General features: G+C 31.1%; 1 protein-coding gene across 1 annotated transcript; it reads left to right on the forward strand.

Moving 5' to 3' along the window:
* Positions 1 to 368: 368 nt before the first annotated feature.
* Positions 369 to 21,431, forward strand: LOC111701084 (uncharacterized). The gene is made up of 8 exons (XM_023472228.1): positions 369 to 538; positions 5,304 to 5,403; positions 9,321 to 9,464; positions 10,672 to 10,772; positions 11,194 to 11,257; positions 12,015 to 13,353; positions 14,143 to 15,955; positions 21,295 to 21,431. Exons 1-8 carry the CDS (start codon positions 408 to 410, stop codon positions 21,338 to 21,340), a joined length of 3,738 nt encoding a protein of 1,245 aa, XP_023327996.1. The 5' UTR covers positions 369 to 407; the 3' UTR covers positions 21,341 to 21,431.
* The last annotated feature ends 1,797 nt before the right edge of the window (positions 21,432 to 23,228 follow it).

Raw genomic sequence — 23,228 nt, forward strand, 5'->3', positions numbered from 1 at the left:
TCTGTAAAATTATACTTTTAATTTAATTTGAAATTTTTTTTTAAATTTTTGACAGTAAAATAGTATTAAGCTAGACACGGTAGATAAAATTAAAAAAGTAAAAAGTGCATGTAAAGATGTAAACTTGTATGTGCAATTAAATGTTAGAATGAACAGTTCTGTATTTCTGAAAATAAAAACTGTCTGTGCGACAGATTTATGCCAGGCATACATTTAGAGCAGCACTGGAAAAAGAGTAAAATGTGACCCAACAATGCAACAGTGGGAAGGAGTGGGGGGAGGGGGATTAGTGTGGGGGGGCAAAAGCCCCAAAAGGTCAAGTATCTTATTTTCAATGTCACTATTTTAACGAATTTTTTTTCAGATGTAGCAGATTCCTATGTTGTTGTACATAAAATCCTCGAAAAATGTCTCGAAAAAATCCCCAAGAATATACACTGCTGGGTTTAGCCAAGTTCAATGAATACTGCTCAGTTCTGGCAATTAAAGAACTAAGCTGTTATGATCCAGATAAGAAGACGATAGAAAAAGCTTTCAGGTAGAAATCATTGCATATTTTTTTTTGATTACTGGGCTTTTAAAAATCGTAAATGTCAACATTTGATTTTGACCAGACATAAACTTTCCTTTAGGGTAATATAAGTTGCCACAAAAAATATATAAATAGTTTGTCAATATTTATGGTATACATTTCTTTACTTCATCTTTTGTAATTTGAATCGAATCAGAAATTGTTGTAGCGAGCATGTGAAGGCCAAGTTAAAATAAACAGAATAAAGGGGGAAAATAATAGAAATACCGGAAAAGTATGAGAACTAACTAAAAAATAAATTGATCAACTAGGGCTGGGCATATTCTGACTTTTTTATAAACTGTTCGTTGACTTATATTTAATGGAACGGGCAGCACCATCAAAAAGCCGTTCGTTTAAAAAAAACAATATGATTTATGCATAAATTTTTAGTATAAAATTAAACCAAAAGTCATTAAAGTATCAGTTAGTTTTTCATTAACGGTTATTTTAGTTCGTTTTTCATTAACGGATAATTTTCCTACGTTAACGAGCTAGACATAACTGGGGTTTTCCGTTCATTTGCGAAATTTTCCTTTAATTTGTTAAATTTCAGTTTTCCAACGAAACATTATCTATATCTCTATGTAAAATCAACCCTTAAGCATATTAAGCATAGTTTTTATTATCTTTAGTATTTGCTATTTTCAAAAAAGGTGGAACAAGAAAATATTAAAGGGATTGGTGGTCAGATAAATGTTATAAAATGTGAAAATAAAACTTAGATATTTTCCTGCCAAATATTTATTAAAAATACTTTTAAGAGAACACTGAAAATATCAATTTTAAATTAGTGTCTGTTAGTTTCGCGTATGTTTTTGCAAGTTTAAATTTGTATTTCATGGTTCAGGGATGTTTATAGAGAGTGTATTCTATTTTAAATGTTTTCTTCACAGTTCATAGAGGAAATATATTTCTGGGCATAAACACACCAAACTTACTCAAATATTTTATAAAAAGCTTCGTCACGGAGGTATGCGAGAAATATTTTAAAATAAAAGCTATTTTTTGCTTCAAGAAATTGTCATTGTTAACTGTGAAAAAATTGGATAAAGTATCTGAAAAATTACGTAGAAGAAAGAATCCTTTATTGATGCTTATTGTCAGCTACAGTGATAGCCAGAAAACTCTGGAATAGGAAGACGACTTTATAGCAAAACTTAAGCTTATTTGATGTTGTTACAAAGCAAATAGTTTTACTTTACACTTATTAAATTACCAATTAAGTGAAATGGGCCTGTTTACACTGCACAACTGCTGTTTCCCATGCTCTGGCTTATAATTAGGACTATTTTAAGTTAAAACTTAAGTCTAAAAGTCGCCTTTCTATTCCAGAGTTTTCTGGTTATCACTGTATACAATTTAAGGAAACAAATAGATACGTACTTTAAATACATACATAATACATATAATTATCTAATACAGAATAATCAAAAGATGATTGCACAGTAATTGACTGTTTTTGAGGATTAAAGGGAGTGACCGGCAATGTATGGTTGTTGAAATGAGTATGTAGTATTGTGGAGAAATTGTTTAGTGTTCATTTAAGGCATATAAGACGTTTTAATGATGTATAATTACTGAGTTTGAGTGCAAAGTCGACGTTCAAAATCATCCGTTTGGGTGGTTAAGTTTTGAAAATCGATTTTATTAAATCACTAAAAAACGACGACAAAAAAAATCTTTAAAAATTTTTCGGTAAACTAAGTAGATGTTTAGAAACAAATTTACATCATTAAATTGAATTTCTTATACTTTATGAATTCGTTCGCAGATTTCTTCAAATTCTCCAAATTTCGTCTTTTAAAAAAAAATCCAGAAAATCTACAGAAAATGTTTGTAAACAATGAGACATTACAGAAAGCAATAACTGAAAAAGATTACTTTTTTTCGAGGATAATAGTTTTTTTTTCAACCTGTTCCTAAACAACTAATTAGTTTACTGCCGAATTTTTACTACATTTTTCGTCGTTGTTATTAAATATTTTTTTTAAAAACCGATTCTCAAAGTCATTCCTCAAAATGAACAATCTATGAGGATTTTAAAAGATTAAATTTGCACTCTTACTGAACAAATATAAACCGTAAAAACGTCTCAAAGGTCTCAAATGATAAGTAACTTTCTCCCAAATACTACATTCTCAGTTCAACTACCATATTGCTGGTCACTTCCTTTAAGCAACATCTAAATTGTGTAATTCACAAAACTAAAGTTTTTAGATACTAGAATGGGTTTTTATCATTTCAACATTAAAGTTAATTGGTATAATTTTTTCAACGTACTTTCCTTCATATATAGAAACATAACCATTCAATTTCGAGGTAAAATATTTTCCAAAATTAGCTGGATTTGTAAATGCAAACCTCGTCCCTTAGACATTTTAAAAAGGCACAGAGGGGGGTTGGGCGACCTGCTGCCTATTAAACGCATTAAAAAAAGATTTAGACAACAGCACTTTTAGGTTTAAAATACACTATTTGAGGTTTCTCGACCTAGACCTAGACCTAGACCTAGACCTAGAGCCTAGTAGGAGTTAGGGCAGTTTTTTTCTAGATTAATGATGCTCTACCTATTCTCATGTATATTGTATAAACGCTGTCCAGACGCAGCAGTCAATAGGTGTCACTTTTTAGTAACAACTTCTTTGTCTGTTGTCAGTAGATACTCATTAAATGTGTATATTTGAAAATTTATGAATTTTTAAAATATATTTCATTCAAATCACTCCATTGCAGCAGTGTGAACATAAGGAAAATCTCCATTTATTGGGGAATTTCTGGAGTTACTTTGCGCCCTTCAGTAGTTTTTATTTTACCTCAAAATTTTGTTTTATTTTCTCACTAAAATATTTAGCTCTTTATAAGATTTGGGCAAACACAGTTTTAAACTATAAATAATGAGATGAAAAATCTGACGAGAAAGAGTTTTTTTCGCCATAAAATCATTCTCAAAGTCAAACTAAGGAGCAATTTTCCAATCCACACAAATCGAAACTAATTTTAATCTCGTTTGTGATTTTAACTTTTCAAAAATGACTTTTTTACTCAGTACGATGGAGACGTTTGTACCCGAACATCTTTGTCTTGTCAAAAAATATATTTTTCTAAACAAATCCTGCTGCTGTCAATTCCCACCAGTCTATTTATATCCACATTGTGTAGCCTTTAAATTCCGTATCTATCTGCTACCTTCAAGTCACACTTCTTCTCAAAAAAAATATGTGCAGGTGGGTGTTCAAACAAATATTTTTAAATCTATATTGTATATATGTATGGTAGCTATAGTCATAGCCAAACGGCTGGACCGAATTGGCTGACAGCTTTTGGTTTTAACTAGTTACATAATCCAAATTTATGATAAATTGATTAAGGGGTTCACGAGTTATGATCGGACGTACAAACGATCTCACCAAAACAGAGATTACTTCTTTAAATATATTTATAAATGTTCTTGATTAAGTAAAGTTCTTTCGAGTTTTAGATGTGAGAGTTAAGTGTTCCATAAAACTCTGATTTGATTTGCTTATTTCTATATATTTACTAGAATTAAAGACATTTTTAGCGGAATCTCAAGTGACCCTCCATGGCGCAAAGATGACCCATTTACAATGGTTCCCTTAACAGCTTTGTCTGATCAAGTATGTACTACGGAGAAAGGTATAATCACGGGCAGCCGTAGTGCATTTGAATTTCCGAGCCGGGTCAACCTTTCCAGTCCCAGTTTGTACTGTATCGCCCGTACATTGGGTAAATAAAGTAGACAGTCAATGGGACTATCCGGTGAACAAGGTTGACGCGGTCAGACTTTAGGTTGAATTTACTTTTACTAAAGGGTCAGGGTAATAGATTAATGTTTATAATTTTGAAAACATTAGATCAGATAAAGGTTTCAATGGTACCGTTGTAAATCAGGAATTGTCATCTTTGCATGGAGCGTCACTTAAAATTACGCTTAAAGTCTCTTTAAGGCGGAGTCTTTTAGTATGAGCTTAAGTAGTTTGGTTTTTATGACGTATATTTTATTCAGATTTTTTTAATAGTATTTTAAAAGAAAAGAACCCTCTGATTGCGATAAAGGCTTAAAAATAAATATTATGATAAAAGAGCATTTTGATTTCCTTGTTCAAATAAAACTTTGTTTGTTTAACCGACATTAAATATGGTAAAATGTTTATTGTTTACAATGTTTATTGTTTACAATGTTTATTGTTTACAATGTTTATTGTTTACAATGAGATATTACATATCAAGGAATTTATTTACATCCACTAAAATCTAAATCAAATGTTTACGCAACATCATCTGTACTGTTTTCTCTGGGAGAAATGTAAACAAACTTTATGCTCAAACAGCTTTTAAAGGGAATAATTGAAAATATTCTAGTTACGAAAAATAATGAAAGTTTCAAACACAAATATGCTATCTGTTCACTTCTTTATTGTTTACTAAGATAATACAATGTCTGCTTCTAATTTCATGTTCGAAACCTCTCATATAAAACCTGATAGTGTTTATTTCATTAGTGGTTAAATTTTTCAATGCTAAATATAATTTGTTTCACTAAAGTTAGAGATCTAAAACCTAATCCATATTAATATATAATTTAATAAATATTGAGATTTTATAGATTCTGTAAAGATAAGAAATAACTTTAGAAATGTTGTAGTAAAAAGATTATTTAGTAGGATTAAATTCTTTAATGATGAATTCAAGAAATGAATAATTTGTTTAGGAAGAGAGCCCTGAAAACCCACCCAGATAAAGGAGGGGACCCTGTAGAATTCAAGAAAATCAATGATGCTTACAATAGACTTATTGGACACATTCTGAAGGTAATTATTTTCATATTCACAGTGATGCAAACAGTTCTGAAAACTAAACTTAACGGATCATCACACTATTCTCGCTTTAGGGTTGAAAAAGTGTTGATGACTAAATTCTTTTTAAACCAGGTCTTTAAAGACAAATTTCTATGATTCATTCTTTTTAAATAACATGTAACTATGAATAAATAGATATATAATCAGTATATATTTTTTAATACTGAATCTATCGCTTATAATTTGTTAACTCCAGCTAAATTCATATTTGTATGTTTCAGTTTTTTTCAAATGTTTATCACCTCAATTTTATGCTAAATCTTCAGACCATACTCTGAAATATTTATTTGTAATTTACATGTTTTGTGTTTAAAATACATTTAAAGTGTTTAATGTTCCTTCTGTAAAGCTTTAAATGCTGCTAATTATCTTGAAATAGAACAAAATGAGAATAAATATTAGTTAAACTTGCGTAATTAGCACAATACAGTGCATCTCACACAAACCCATATCCTTTTACTTGTTACCCTAACCTCATTCTGAGAAAATTACTACTAATTAGGAATTAAGTTCAAAGTCCAACATTTTTTCTGAAATATTATAAACCTGCGCATAATTGTGCATACACAAAGTAAAAATACTGAGGGGTCAGGTGTAAAATCTACATTATTTTACATCTAATTTAAAAACAAATTTAGAAACTTTTTCCATTTTCTTCTGACACACATTTTTACAGCAATAAGCGGATTATTTGACCCTTCATACGCAACTTTGTTCTTTTCAGGCGAGCTCAGGCTTAAACATTTTTATTATCTCATAAAAATCAAATAATCATTAAACTCTAACAATACAGAAAAGAAACCCCAGTCATCGTTTATCAAACAAAGGGAAAAAAGATGATAAACGTTCAGTTAAATTGAATACCTTAGAAGTTACGTTGTTGTTTTTAAGTTTTAGAATCAGTGTCACGCGTATTCTTAATGTGCACGCTTTCACGCAAAAATCGAGCACCATTTTGCCATTTACCCATTTTGAACTTAAGCTAGCAACAACTCTGATGCAATTTTAAAATGTATATACCTAAGGCTACAAAAAGGCATCAGTGAGTTGATGACGTAAAACCAAAGATCAAGGCGTTGTGACACTGGAAAGTCAAGGCTTCGATGAATAACTTTCTTGTCGTATATATATTTCAGTTTATCTTGTATAGTTCATTCTTCTCTTATATCAGAGTTGTCTTATATATATTTCAGTTTATCTTGTATATTTCATTCTTCTCTTATATCAGAGTTGTCTTATATATATTTCAGTTTATCTTGTATAGTTCATTCTTCTCTTATATCAGAGTTGTCTTATATATATTTCAGTTTATCTTGTATAGTTCATTCTTCTCTTATATCAGAGTTGTCTTATATATATTTCAGTTTATCTTGTATAGTTCATTCTTCTCTTATATCAGAGTTCTCTTATATATATTTCAGTTTATCTTGTATAGTTCATTCTTCTCTTATATCAGAGTTCTCTTATATATATTTCAGTTTATCTTGTATAGTTCATTCTTCTCTTATATCAGAGTTGTCTTATATATATTTCAGTTTATCTTGTATATTTCATTCTTCTCTTATATCAGAGTTCTCTTATATATATTTCAGTTTATCTTGTATAGTTCATTCTTCTCTTATATCGCTTATATATATCTCACCGCTAAGAATCTCTCATCCATTGATAGATCGGAAAAACAATATTTCATGGGTTAAAAGTTTCCGCTTTGGATTATAAGTTCATGCGTTGTGAAATAACCACATAGATCCGGACTGCTATGATAAGTGAAATTCATTTTTTAGACTGGTTCAATTTTTTTTTAGACTGGGTCAATTTTTTTAGACTGGGTCAATTTTTTAGACTGGGTCAATTTTTTAGACTGGGTCAATTTTTTAGAATGGGTCAATTTTTTAGACTGGGTCAATTTTTTAGAATGGGTCAATTTTTTAAGTGTTGCAGCGCCTTAGCATTTATTTCTACCTTACTCTGAGAACTCTGAGAGTTAGTCATTAAACTTTTAGACAGGCTCGACATGCAACACTCAATTGTTTCTAGCTTCATTTTAAAAAGAGTAATTGGCAAAATACTGCTCGATTTTTGCGTGAGAGTGTGCACTATGCACATCTTGGTTTGCAGTGCTCACTAACTCACTTCAACATATTTGTTTATCTTTTTACATTTATATTTATATTTACATAACTTATGTAATTACTTTAGTTTTTTTAAAAGCACGTAATCGGCCGAATTCTCACCGATTTTTGGATCACTGCACTGCATTAGTTTGTTCTAGTGTTACAGATCAGGCCACTGATAATCTTAATTTTTATGTTCAAAGCTAGCAATATGATACGGGATACTCAAACAGACCGGGCTGGAGATTCTCTCCTTTTTTGTAAAGGATGTTTAAAATGTAATTGAATATGCTGTATGGTCAAGGTTTGGGTGAAAAATTATATCCTTGCATTTTCTTCCAATGCAAAAACATATCTTCTTTAACTTTTTAAACCTAAAGCCAAAAGTAAATTTATCTAACTGAAATGAACCAAATTTTAGCCGTTTTCTTGCTCAGATACCGCTGTCAATCATTCTGAACAAAGCAACCGCTTGAAATAAAGTTTAAAATTTGTTTTGTCCCATTTGTTTAGAAGTTTACTATTTTTACTTGAAACTGTACAAATTACGAGGCACAAACCGACAGTGCACGATTGTCCTGAAATCCAAAGAATTTAAGTTTCTTTAAATCAAAGGTCACAATCTTAAATTCTATCTTATATTTCAAATTTAACACTGAGCAGAGACAAATGTTTCCATTTTTGATTTTTAAATGTTTTTGATTTTAATTTGTTCGCAAGATCAAGAAAAACCAAAAAAATGTTTATTAGATAAAAATCCTTTAGTTTCCGTTTTATACTACCAAAAAACTTTATTAAGCACTGCACGATTTCTAAAAAAATTAAATACAAATCATATTATTTTTAAGAACGAAATTTACATGATTTTTAAAGGGGGGGGGATATTTTTCACCCCTATTGATATTCAGGATGCATGTAGGAAACAAAATAATCTATTACTATTATTCACTATCCCAGGGACCCAAGATTTTCATTACAGACTCAAAGCTTTTTATCGGAGACCCCAGATTTGCATTGGAATCCCCAAGCTTTTCATCGGATACCTTAGATTTGCATGGGGAAACTCCAAATCTCTCATCGGAGACCACAGATTTTCATTGGAAACCCCAAGCTTCTCATCGGATACCCCAGATTTTCATTGGAGACCCCAAGCTTCTCATCGGAGACCACATCATTTTCATCGGATACCCCAGATTTTTAATGGATACCCCAAGCTTCTTATCGGATACCCCAGATTTTTAATGGATACCCCAAGCTTCTTATCGGAGACCCCAGATTTTTATTGTAAATCCCAATATTTTCATCGGATACTCCAGATTTTCCATGGATACTCCAAGCTTTTCACCGGAGACCCACAGATTTTCATCGGAGCTCCAATCTTTTCTTGGGTTGGGTCTCCAATTAAAATCTGAGGTCTCTGATGAAAAGTTTAAACTCTCCGATGAAAAGTTTAGGGTCTCCAATGAAAATCTGGAGTCTCCGATGAAAAGCTTGAGGTCTCCAATGAAAATCTAGGGGTCTCCTATAGTACTGTAGTTCTTTTCAAGTCTTTCAAGTTCTTTTCCGAGACTTACTAATTTTTAGAAATGTTTCCTAAAAAATAGTTGAGCAAAGAATACAGAAAGGACAGATATATATATGTATATATATAGAGAGAGATGTGCATCTCAAAGACAGTTAATGTCCGAAGAGTTAAATCACTTATATTTATATATTTGTTAATGTCATCATTACTCATTTAAACTTGTCCCCTAGCTTGAACAACAGTCAGAGGAGAATGAGCTGGCTAACTCTATCCTGATAGAGGTTTCTAAGGCATCCATCCCTAAGTGGATTGAGAAGTTAAAGCGCTGCTATGGTTGGCCTAAATCTGATGATTGCAAATGCATTATTTTTGAGGTAAGTCATGTAATTGCCTGCACTGATAACAAGAAAACTTTGTAATAGAAAGACGACTTTTAGAATCAAGTTTTAAGTTTAGAAAGTCCAATAAACATGGAACCAGTTATTATACGGTGTAAACAGACCCATTTAACTTAATTAGTGATTTGATGAGTGTCTAGTAAAACTATATTCTTTGTAACAACATCAAATGCACTTAAGTATTGCTATAAAGTCGTCTTCCTATTCCATTGAAAGTTTTTTTTTTAAATAAAAAGAAATAATCATTGAACAATTTCCATTTTATGTATTTTAAAATCAAACAGCAGGACTTGATTTCCATTTTATGTATTTTAAAATCAAATAGACAGGACTTGATTTCCATTTTATGTATTTTAAAGACAGGACTTGATTTCCATTTTATGTATTTTAAATTAGATAGACAGGATTTGATTTCCATTTTATGTATTTTAAATTAGATAGACAGGATTTGATTTCCATTTTATGTATTTCAAAATCAAATAGACAGGACTTGATTTCCATTTTATGTATTTTAAAATCAAATAGACAGGACTTGATTTCCATTTTATGTATTTTAAAATCAAATAGACAGGACTATTAAACATTTTCTTCACATCATTCAGCTTTAGAGATCATTAAGCTATAATGAACATCAAATAGATCTTGCACTAAAAACATATAAAATGTCTGCACAATAAAAACTTGAGGATGAGAGATGCATTTCTTTAAAAGACTTTGAATTAAATAAACTAAAATGACCTTAATTAAATTTTAACATGTATATGGTTATTGGAAACAAATATTGATAAATATTTTAATAAGAACTCCCTCCCCCCTCTTATTCTTTTGACGTAGCCTTATAAAATTTCTGCACGGCGGTGCTCGACCAAGAATTTGGGTTAACTTAATAAAAAATCGATTTTAGAAAATTGAACACATTTTAGTATAATTTCCAGACAGGCACTTATGTATTACCGTTTTCTTAATTTCATCTAAATGTCGTCATTCCTTTATATATTTTATCATATTTCTATTTTTTTAAAAACTTTTATATTATTTTTTAATTATTCCTAAGAACTTGTATTTTTCATGAGAAAGTTGTTTAGTTTCTTATTGTTTAACCAGTTCACATTTCTCCAGTATTGACCTCAAATTCTGTTATTTATTATTTCTAGTTTGAAAATAATCTAAACTATGTGTTCAGGGAGCATACAAGCAGTTTAAAGGACGGAGTAAGAATACCGGACCCATTACTCTTGTACTTTATGAAGATCCTCCAGATAATATTCCTAAGATACATATCAGGTAATATTAGAACACTAGCGAGGGTACCCGGCTTTGTGTAGCGTTTATATAAAATTCACAACGTTTTATTATAAAATATCAAGATCAGAGACACCTAGCGACCAAATAATTGTCTTCTTAACTACATCGTGTGTAAAAATAAAGAATATTATGAAATATTAACTATATACGAATACATCTAAATGATCAGTTTCAAATCTAATTAAATTATTTACGATCTGAGTGGAATAATGAAACTCTGTGCATTTATATTTTCTCCTTATATAAGCAACAGATAAAAGTAAAATTAGTAACGATCTATATTGAATTAAATTTGATATCAGCGAACACTCTCTTTCGGTCCCTGGTTAGACTAATAGAGAAAAAAACAATTAAAGTGATATTATTGATACCAAGCTATTGATGTTGCAATGTTCTATAGATCACTAAAGTACATGGCTTGGATAGCAGAACAAATGTTGCCTGTTCATATGCATGTGGAAAAGGTAAAAACTGTTTACAAATAATTTTATGAATCAATAAATGATATTATTTAGATAAAACAGTAACTAGGTATCTTGAAAATTTTCCTAGACAAAAATAAGAAATATTTCTTCCAAGAAGCCATTAATCACCTTTTCTGTAATAGGAAATAACTGGAGAGAATGTTCTCTTTATTGTTTTTGAAAGAAGGAATATATTTGAACAAGAAGACAGAAAAGAATGTTCCCTTTTTTTAAATAATGAAGAGGAAAGAGATGTCCTGGATTCTGCTTGACACATAATTCATCAGTGTTTTAAAAACATTATATCTACACAGAAACTAACCCAACCCTTCTGCTCATACATTCTATTTGTACTTTTCTTTAAATTTTGGAATACTAATTTATCTAATAAAAGAGAAAAAAATGTTAATGAAAAAAATCTCCTGTTGATAGAACGTTTTGTCCCAGAAATTGACTTGTGTTTCTCTAAAAATGCATCAAATAATGAGGAATCTGATAAAATTGATTAATATATATATATATATTTATTCTTCTAACAGTTTTAAGTAATGTTCTATTAGAATTATTATTCATGTCTTAACATTAAAACCTAATTAATATTATAATATTACCACAGTATCTTAATTGCCATAGCTTGAGATTTGTGTATATATATATATATATATATATATATATATATATATATATATATATATATATATATATTTTCCTGTCAGTAAAAATGGAAACAAAACTTTATAAACCTCATGTGTTCTAGGGTAGAAGTATACAGTTTGATCAATGGAGGATAGCTCATGTTGCAGAATTTGGAATCTGTGCATTTAAGACTCCTACTCCAGCACCACAAAGAAAGCAACCTGAACCTAAAGACCCCAAACCTAAAAGAAAGGCCCGGGATGCTTCAGAACCTGCTCCTAAGGCTCGAAGAGACTCTGAACCAGCCCCCGAACCTGCTAAAGAGCCCGATAACATGCCAGGTAAAGAAGCTTCTAAAGACTGTACAGGAGAAGCTGCTAAAGCCCCAGAGTCTGAAATCAAAATGGAGGCTACCAATAAATCAGCAAAAGAATCTGACACTAAAAACTTATTTCAATCTGAAGTATTCAAGATGGCAACTGACCCCGAAACTTTTAATCCAGATGAGTGGGAGGAAGTTCCTGAAACTTCAGATCCATTCCCTAAACTATACAACATGGCAGACCAATCCTTTACTAAAAACGGAAAGAAATACAGAAGAAAAGAACGTGGAGAACCTCCCAAGCCGGAAGTAAAAGTGAGTCAGTTTAATTGTGGACACTGTGGTATTAATTTCAGTAACCTAGTAGAATATACAAGGCACAAAATGTCCTGTGTTCCAGACGAAAACTTTGGTTTAACCGGAGACATAATGGATTCATACGGAGAGTATCTGAAAAATAAATTACCGAAAGACGAAACAAAAATGGATTGTGAGGAAAAAGAATCCCCAGCAAAAACTGAAAAAGTTGAAGATGTGAAAGTTTCAGGTTTAAAATTTGATTTTCTAACTGGAGATTCTGTCAAGGCAAGAAAAAAATCCCCCGAAGAGCCATCCTACACCTGTGGAAACTGTGATGCTGGATTTGAGAAGCTTAAAGAGTACACAAGTCATAAAATCAGTTGTAAGGAATCTTCTTCAATGGATAACAAACTAAATGACAATCATGTTCCACAAAATAACTCAAAACCAGTTCAAAATAATTTTGAGGCCCCAAAAGAAAAAGACAAGAAGCCTAAAACCACTGAAGAACAAAGTGAAAATAAAGAAAACGCAAATTTGAACAATATCAGTACAGAGCTTCCACTAGGAAAAGAAGAAGAAAAGATAAAAGAAAAGATATCTCAAGATATTTCAAGCAAAGACTCCAAGGTATTAACAAAGCCTCCTAAATTTCTGAAACCTAAAAAGGATTTAAAAGATTCCCAGACAGAAGATGGGAAACCCAATGCAAACAAAGAACAAAGAAAACTAGTATTTAAAAGTGGGATTGATGACAAGAGTAAAGTGGAAGTGGGAAAAGGAAACATACAAATGGAAAGCCTGCGTGAAAGCTTACCGCCAGCTTCTAAAACCCCAGGTTTGTGTTGTATCCTACTTCTTACTTCAGTGCTTATAACAACCCTATTCACTATAGCTAAGTTCATATATTATGCATAAAACTGTTTTGTAAATATTAAAGGGTTTGTGTGCAAACACTGTTCTGTTAAAATATCTGCTTAATGTCGTGCCTTGTTTTAAACCTAAACAGAATCTCATGTAAAAAGTAAAAAATTTAACATTAAACAAAAAAGTAATGATTTGGGGGGTCAATCATTCCTTACATTCATTCCTCAATATTTCTTTCATGTGAAGTTGCAAGCAATTAAGCAGACTCCAAGCAGACTGATAAACTATAATGTTGTGTGGTGGTGAGTGAGTTTGAAAGGAAAGATAAGCTTACCTCCCACACATGTATTTATTTAGACCTTGCATATACATTTCAGCCAAATTTAATTTAATTTTTAAAACAAATATTTTTCCATGTATGCAAGTTTTTCTTTAGTATGATTTTGTAACTAACATCTCTATTGTTTATCTCTCTCGTTGCATGCTGATATTTGGTGATCTTAAAGGACAGGTTTCCATTTATTTTCTGTTTTTCTAACAACCTCGGAGTTTGTATAACACAACCAAACCTAGTCAATGCACAAAAATGATATGGATTAATAAAAATATTTCTATTTAGAACTTGTTAATACACTTGAGACCTTTTCTAATAAAACTAAGATTATATCTTCCTTGTGTAGCGCCCTTTGAACAATGAAAATCTTTTTTAAAAGATGAATTTGAATTTTAAAGTGTCTCTAACCTTATTATAACTGTGCAGAACTGGAAGCAAAGTTGAATCTTGAGGATCCTAGAGAGGAGAAGAAGATAAAACAAAACAAGTCTAAAAATGATCCCAGTGAAATAAAACATTCCAAAACTGAAAAATTTAAAAAATCTGAAGAGGTTGAAAAAGAAGATCTAACATTCAAATGTTCCTCTACTAAGAAAGAAAAGATTAAGGGTATAAATATAAATGGAATTCAACCAGCAGAAAACATTATTCCAGATAGAACTATCCAAGTAAAGCATGCTATAGCCGAGAACAACAATGATGGTTCCCTAACTCCACTAGGTGAATCTGATGTCACTAAGCTAAATAGTCCAAATACTGTTAAAAAAATGGGAGTGAACAAAAATGTGCATTCCATGCACTCCAAGATAAAAACTGAATCTGAGAAAACTACCCCTTCGCTAAACAAAACAATTGATGGACTTGATAATGAAGCTATTCGCTTGTCAAATGAAATTTTCAGTTTCTCCAACCCTGAAGAAGAGAAACATAACGTAAAGGATATAAGTATAAATACAAAACCCAAGCACACCTATGTTAAAACTTCATCCAAATCCCTAGCTCACCCTTTAAGTCATGGTCCCTTAGATCTTGAAGCTATAAAACTATCAAATGAAATTTTTTCTGAAAACACAAAAATGAGTTTAGAAGAACTTCAGATGAATGAAAGCCTTCTGCAACAGAGCAAACAATCTTCATCTAAAGCAGATTCAACAAAAGCTGAAAAAGAAGTTATTACTATGATCGAAAAAAAGACAGAAAGTCCAGAAATGATGAAACAGGTTCAGCATGCTAGACAATGCTTTGTTGTTAACAAACCAATACAAGATGAAAAAGCATCAGTTTTTGATGCTTCCTTGAAAAAATCTTCTTCTGATGCAGAAATCAAACCACATGTTAAGTGCGATGATAAAGATCTCAACAAACCCATATCGGTCTCAAAATACAAATCTAATGAATATAAGAATGATGTTCACAACAATAGACCACGTTTCCTTGGACTTTCCAGATTTGATGATCCAGAAAATTTCAAGCTTTCTCCTTCTCCATCAATACCAAATCTTAAATCTGCTGGGAGTGGGAATCATGAACTTCAAAGACCAGTTAGAAATGCTACATTTGCAGATTTATCCATGTCCAAATCTGATTTCCCAGACTTACATTCGTTATCAACCTCTTCATCTTTTGCCTTTGAATCTAGCAAATCTGTTTCACCAAAACAAATAAGGAAAACATTCGACAGAAACTTCAACGCCAGCCCTTCCCCATTTTCAGGTGGAAAATATAGTGTTCACTTTTCCGAACCTCAAACACTATCTAAGCTTGGATCATCATTGACTTGGGTAAAACATTCATCAGGTTCAATCTCAAACAATCATTCCTCTCTCTCAGCATCAAGTCTGGTAAACTCGAGTAATCAATCAACAAATTCCAAATATCAGAGCTATCCGTCCTCAACAAAACATTCCAAAGGAGAATTAAGAGCAAAAAGTGAAGGATCATCAACAGGACAAACTTACTCAGTTACTAAACCATCAAACAACATGTCAGCAGACCTACTTAGACAAATTCAAGTAACAAAGGAGAAGCATAGAGAAAACTGTGAGAAGGCTTTAAGTTTTGAGAAACCCCAGTTTAAGCCTCCAATGTACAAGGATAAACTGCCCCGGCCTGGGAATGACTATGCGAGGTATAACACGATGGAAAGAGAAAAGCTAGCCAGGAGAAAGGAACGGGAGAAAACAGTAATCAACAACGTTCTAGCAGAGAGGGCTGGACGAGCAACATCTTTAGAAAATAAGTATAGAATTTAAATTCACATAATCTTTTTAAAAATATGTGCAAGGACTTTTTTGCAAGAGCTTTAGTTGCAGGATGAGTTTCTATATTCTAATTGGGAACATTTTATCTACTTTTGTAGAACCTAGGAAAGGATTCCATTAACTTTCACATTAATCTAAAAAATTAAAATTAATGAAGATTGTATATCCTTCATAATTTGTCCAACATTTTTTTGCGAAATTGTGATCATTTCTCAAATTGAAAATTTAATAATTCTAGGCTTTTAGGGCGCTTCGCGCCCATATTCTATTTCAATGGTGAACATTTTTCCTATGCACACATTGTAAAACAAAAACAAAAAAGTTCGCGGATTTCGTAAAAAATTTCGTGGATTTTGAAAATATATTGGAAATCGAATTTTGTTGGAGGCCAATTTTTGAAATGAAATCATCCATAAACCTTCCCTGGGGTCACGTGATCGGTTCAGCAGTTTTGACGTTTATTGAATACAAACAAACAGACAGACAAGATAAAGTATATGCATAGATTGAGTTCAGAAACGCGTAAACAAAGTGTACTGTCCATATTTCATATCATTTAAAGAAAAATGTAAATCTATACCTTGACTGTAAAAAATCAAACTAAAAAATCAAACTGACATCTTGGAATTTGAAAATTTAAAAGTTAAAAAAATAGTTTGCCAAGTGCAAACTGTCCACTTGGATTCTTTTATGAACAATTGTTAAATATAGGGGTAACAGGAGAACTAATGTGCAATATCGCGCGTTCCGGACTTGAAAAATAAATAATAAATATATATTCTAATATATAAATTGAATTCTGTCATAGATTTAGTATACTAACTAATTTTCGTTTACATATACAAGATGAAGGAATTGAGTCTTCGCCACAAACTCAGATTTTCTAATCTCTATATCTTTTCAACCGAATTTTTAGACCTTGTTTCAAAATATGAATTCTGCTATATCAAATAAGTTTGAAATATTAAAGGTTTACACTGTAAAGTTGCAAAGATATAGGGATTAGAAAATTTAAATTTGTGGTAAAGACTTGATTCCATTTAAGATTTCCTCAAGAGTAATAAATATGAAATATATTTTGTAATTAGTGATTGTAACAATATATTTCATTCCATAAAAACAAAGTTTTTTAATATTTTGTTTAAAAAAAAGAACTCCGAAGATTATTTTATTTCTAAAATGCCTGAAAAATTTTTTATATCTTTTCAATTTCTATCCGAATCTTCTTTTTTGGTGAAAAAATAACGTTAATGTTTTTGTTGTTGATAATATAGCAGTTGTCTCATTTCACGATCGAGGTATTATTATACAGTGAAAACCAGAAAATTGTGGAATAGGCATTCGCCATTAAAGCAAAAAGTGTATTTGATTTCGTAACAATGTAAATAGGTTTACTTTACGGCTTAAAAATTAAGAATTAAAGGGACTGTAAGAATGTAAGGTAGTTGAACTGAGTATGCAGTGTTGTGGATAAATTCTTTAGGATTCATTTGAGACATATAAAACTTTTTAAAGATCTGTAAATCCTGAATTTGAACGTAAATTCGACGTTCAAAATCGTACTTTTGGGTGGATACGTTTTCAGAATTGTTTTTTTAAATATTAAATAACGACAACAAGAAATGTAACAAAATTCTACAGTAAACTAATTAGTTGATCAGGAACAGGTTGAGAAAATAAAAATTAATCTTATCATCGAAAATAAGTAATCTTTTTCAATTATTAGTTTCTATTTTACCATAACCACAAAGATTTTCTGGAATTATTATTGAAAAGACGACATTTAAGAATTTGAAGAAATCTACGAATAAATTCATAGAAAATAAGAAATTCAGTATAATAAAATAATTGATTCTAGCATTGATTTATTGACAAATTTCTTATGAGAAGTATGTTCCTAGCCATCTAATTAGTTTACTGTATAATTTTAACTTTATTTTTCGTCGTCGTTATTTAATAATATTAAAAAAACCCCGATTTTTTAAACGTACCCACCCAAGTTCATGATTTTGAACGTCGACTGTGCACTCAAACTCAGTAATTATACATCTTAAAAAAGTTTTATATATCTCAAATGAATCCTAAAGAATTTGTCCACAACACTGCATACTCAGTTTAACTACCTTACATAGCCGGTCTTCCCCTTTAAGTGAAATGGTCCGAGGACAGGACACACAGCAACATTACCGTGTTTCATGTTTCTTGGTCTAATTAAAATCTTAACTTGAGTCTAAACGTGGTATTCCTATTTACAGTCTTACAGTATGTGCACTTAAAAATGTTGAGTTTCTCTCCCCAACAATAAACCTTCAAAAAACAATTATTACGAAAAAGAAATATAAATATGAAAAGATATTTTTTACCATGAAACTTAACATGCGGTTTTTAATGATTCATGTAAACTATTTAGCCTTAAAACATGTTTATTAACAACTTATATAAATCAAATTGAATCTATGTTAAAGAACATGTGATTGGAAACTATAGAGTTTGTAAAACATAATATATTTGTTTGCAGTACAACTTAAACATGTAAAAACAAACTATAGAGTTTGTAAAACATAATATATTTGTTTGCAGTACAACTTAAACATGTAAAAACAAACTATAGAGTTTGTAAAACATAATATATTTGTTTGCAGTACAACTTAAACATGTAAAAACAAAAGTCTCCAACAATTCAATTTCTAAGGATAACAATGCTCTTAAGGGGAAGTCAAAATAACTAAAAATAAACTAACTTTTATTAAAGTATATATAATTTCTATCAGTAAAAATTGTATATTTTATAAAATAGTCATGTGTTATGTTATTAATGTAATCCATGTAATCCATGTTATCCATGTTATCCATGTTATCCATGCTAGCTATGCAGGAAAAGATGAAGATGCATTTGATTTTTATAACATTATAATATATATTCATGCAGTAACAATATTTATATTATCAATTAAATAAATAAATAAAAGTTCTTCAATCTTCATGCTAAAAGACCAATTAAATATATATCATATCATTCTTATGCGTGTAATAGTACATATACATTATAAATATACAATTGCACATTACACACAATATTGGGTTGTAAATATAAAACATAGACGCGTACAATAAACAAAAATCAAATTACTACTCGCCTTGAACTCTGATTTTATAATCCCTGTTTCTTTGCAACCTAATAGTGTAAACCTGTAATATTTTAATACTTTTATTGCATTATCTGATCTAGCAGACTTTATAGTTTGATTTATCAATTAGGTTAATAACATCAGGTTGCAAAGATAAACGGACTAGTAAAATCTAGTATGAGGAAAGTAATCAGTTCTTATCTAATTTTCTAATTCACATTACTAAGATTAACACAGACTCAAATTTACTATACTTACTCTAATTTCCACTGTAAACACAAAACGGCCGGCACCAGGGGTAAAATTAAGACAAAATCATAGATTTTCATGGATTTTTATATAAATAAATAAATCTGAGTCTGCCAGCTTCGGAATTCATGATAACAATGATGATATCATTACTCTCTTTTACGTCAATCCTAAAAGTTTTCAGATTTTAGACACATTGTTCTCCAGAAATGGAAAGCATTTCTTAAAGGGAGTGTTCGCGAAAAATGAAAAGGGGTATAGGCTTAATGCGATAAAAAAGCGCTTTTGATCGCCACTAATTTTACTTCTATCTGATGCGTCTATAAGGAGAAAACTGTTAAACTGTTATTTTATAATATTAAATTTTTTTAGAGAACGTTTTAACGGATTTCGAAAAATGTGAGTGGTGCGCGGCATTCTTAGATAGTTGCGCAAGCAACAAGAGAAAGACTCAAATTCAAAACAAATTAATTAAAAAATATTATAAAATATAAACTATAATATACAAATGTGGCGAAAGATAATCGATGACTATAGGTTGTAATATCTGAATGATTTGTTTGAAATTAAATTGATTTTTTTACGGTCTAAGTTGTATGTTGCAAATTTTCTGAATTTGTATGGGCGCTAAGTTATTCGGTATGAGATGTCTTTAACAATTTTCTCCTTATAGACGCATCAGATAGAAGTAAGATTTGTAGCGATCAAAAGCGCTTTTTTATCGCATAAAGCCTATACCCCCTTTCATTTTTCGCGAACACTCCCTTAAATATACCTTCCTAGGAGAACTTTGATAACGAACTTTATTTTGGATCTAGTTCTAAACATTAATACATTACCTATCAAAACATTAAAGCACTATGGAGTACAGAATCCGAGTGTTAAAGCTATATAGGGCTGCCAATCGTTTTTAAAACTTTAAAAAACTTTAACATTTCAAAACTATATCCTGTTTTTGGTTTTTTGCAAATATTTTCTAATTGGATTAAAAGCAGATGTTTAGAAGATTAATTTTGAAATTTGTAAAACTTCTTAAATTGAAACTTTGTATAAAGGTCTAAAACCCCTAAAATTATTTGCAAATAGTTTTTGATCGTTATATATTTTTGGGCCTTTTTTTAATAAATTGAAATCTGAACAAAATTCTTTATATTTTCGGTAATTTTTGAACCCCGCTAAAAAATAAAAGCCAAAATATCTTGAAAAGTACTAGTACTAGGGTACTTTTGTGATGTTGTTTCAAAGTATAGAATATTAAATGACTGCTACACATTATTTCAAACATCAAAGATAATCTTCAAGTCGTGTCTCTCAAACTTTATGTGACGCTTGGGACACCCTGAAGATATTTTACACAAATGCATAAAGTACACTATACCCTGCAAAGTGCATACCAGGGTTTACACCAAAGGATTAGACTTCAGCTTAAAATATATTTTGCATTAACTAAAACTTTCTTCTCCTACTTCCTAGATGACGTCATTGAAGTCTCATTATTTGTGATTACCCTTTTTATTGTACAGGGTGTCCCAAAAAAAAATGGGAATTCAGTGACGAATTCGATATCGTCTATGTTATGATTTAGCATTGTAATACCTAATTTCAAAAGCAATAATATTATTATGTCTGCTAGAGTTTATTTTATGAAAAGGGTAAAAGACTGTAAAGATGTGTCTATAATGTCTCCGCAAGATGAACAGTGAAGACGGACAAGTTTAGTCTGTTTGTATACTGCAATTTTCTTGTTTTACTAAGTTCACCCTTATGCAGTCAAAACATAAACAAACAAATTGTAAACAGAGCAGACGAAACTCTTACAGATTACAGCTTTCTCAGTAGGCATCACGATACTAAATCAAAGAATTATTTAAAAAGACGATATCGAATTCGTCACTGAATTTCCATGTTTATTGGGACACCCTGTACATATATAATAACAGGTCCGCACTCTGGAATTGTGTACACAATAACTCCGCATACATTTAACGGGAGCTCCTCCCATTCCTCCAGATCCTCCAATTCCTCCAGAACCTCCAATTCTTCCAATTCCTGTAGTACCTCCAGCTCCTCCAATACCTCCAGAACCTCCAATTCTTCCAATTCCTCAAATTCCTCCAGATCATTCAATTCCTCTAGTGCCTCCAGCTCCTCCAATTCCTCGAGAACCTCCAATTTCTCCGATTCTTCTAATTCCTCTAATTCCTCTAATTCCTCTAATTCCTCCAATTCCTCCAATTCCTCCAATTCCTCCAATTCCTCCAATCCCTCCAGTTTCTACAATTCCTCCAGCTGTACTACCAGAACCACCATCAGAGCCATTCCAAATTTTAGAAGATGATAAAAGTTGTAATAAATATAGATTAAAAGTGTTCAAGGTTTTGTTAATAAATTTATTTAATGTAAGATATTTATATGTATTCAGAAATATTAGTTATAGAAATGTTTTTTTTGCGACCTTTGAATGATAAACCGTGGAAAAAGTTGCTGAAGAAATTTTCGTGTCTCCCAATTTTTTTAAGCTAACTGTAACGTCAATTATTTAAGCAAAAATATTGTTTCGTATTCGTAGATCTAATCAGTTCACAGATACAATTATCAATTGGTTTAGGTAAAGTTCGAACGAAAAGAGACCAAACCACCAATTATGTTTAAAAACTTGTTAAAGACAATGAACAGTTTTCCTTTGACAGAAACGCATCGTTTTTCATCCGAAATCTTTTTGTGCAAATAGTTTAAATGAAAATAGGGTGTACGTAAATACAAAATAGATTGATAAATTACAAGTTTAAGGAATTGAGTTTTTGCGACAAACTTAAATTTTCGAATTCCAATATCTTAGCGATCTGATGTTGCAAACATTTGATATTTCAAACTTAGATCAGTTGAGCTAACAGAATTCATAGTCTGAAATATCTAAGGTCTACGAAATATCTAAGGTCTCCAACATTTGGTTGGGACAATATAAGGATTAGAAAATCAAAGTTTGTTGCAAAGACTCAATTCCAAATTTGTCTGCATCTGAAAAGTTTCTACAAACTTGACAATATTGTACTTCAGGATGGTTATATGTATAGGGTTACCAACAAATAGGAAAAATATTCAGACGACTAGATATTTAGCACTGAAGAGAAATTGATCCTAAAATATCATCTGTTTTGAATCATGTATACAGATCAAAGAAATTAAGTCTTTGTCACAAACTCAAATTTTCTAATCCCTGCAGTGCTAACCAGAAAACTCTGAAATAGGAACACGACTTTTAGAATGAGCATAATATTCGAAGGACGAGGATTCCGATGTGGCTCGGACAAGAAAAAGAGGAGCATGTGGCTCGGACAAGAAATTGTAGTGGCTGGCCTTCCTCCCCTCATGAGACACAGCAATTGTGCCGAGTAAACAGGCCAGGGAACAAGAATAAAGGGAATGGAATTGGCACTGGTCTGGCAGGGAATGCCAGTCGCACTGCTTTGCAGACGGGTTCCTTATTTTTAGCGCATGCGCCCGAACCACTCAGCTATTTAACCTTACAGTCAAGGAAGGTGCAGAACAATGTCGTCAAATATAATTAAGCTTTAATAACGAGTAGTTTATTGTAAACTTTAATCAAATTATATTCTTTGCATGAAAATTTGAAAATTTCACTTATGTGCTGACTTAGATATATAAATATATATATATAGTATATTAAATGAAAATTAAACTTATTTTTAAGTAAACAATTAACAATAAACAAATGTACCCTCCTAGACTGTACAATACCGAGATTCGGTTTAAATTATTACAAACGCATTCTTTTGGTACAGAGACACACACATGATGTTTCCGCCCCCTGACACAGACCCATTTATCTAAATTAGTGATTTTAAGTGTCTAG

The sequence above is a fragment of the Eurytemora carolleeae genome, unplaced genomic scaffold (genome assembly GCF_000591075.1).
Source record: "Eurytemora carolleeae unplaced genomic scaffold, Eaff_2.0 scaffold323, whole genome shotgun sequence".
Taxonomy (NCBI): domain Eukaryota; kingdom Metazoa; phylum Arthropoda; class Copepoda; order Calanoida; family Temoridae; genus Eurytemora; species Eurytemora carolleeae.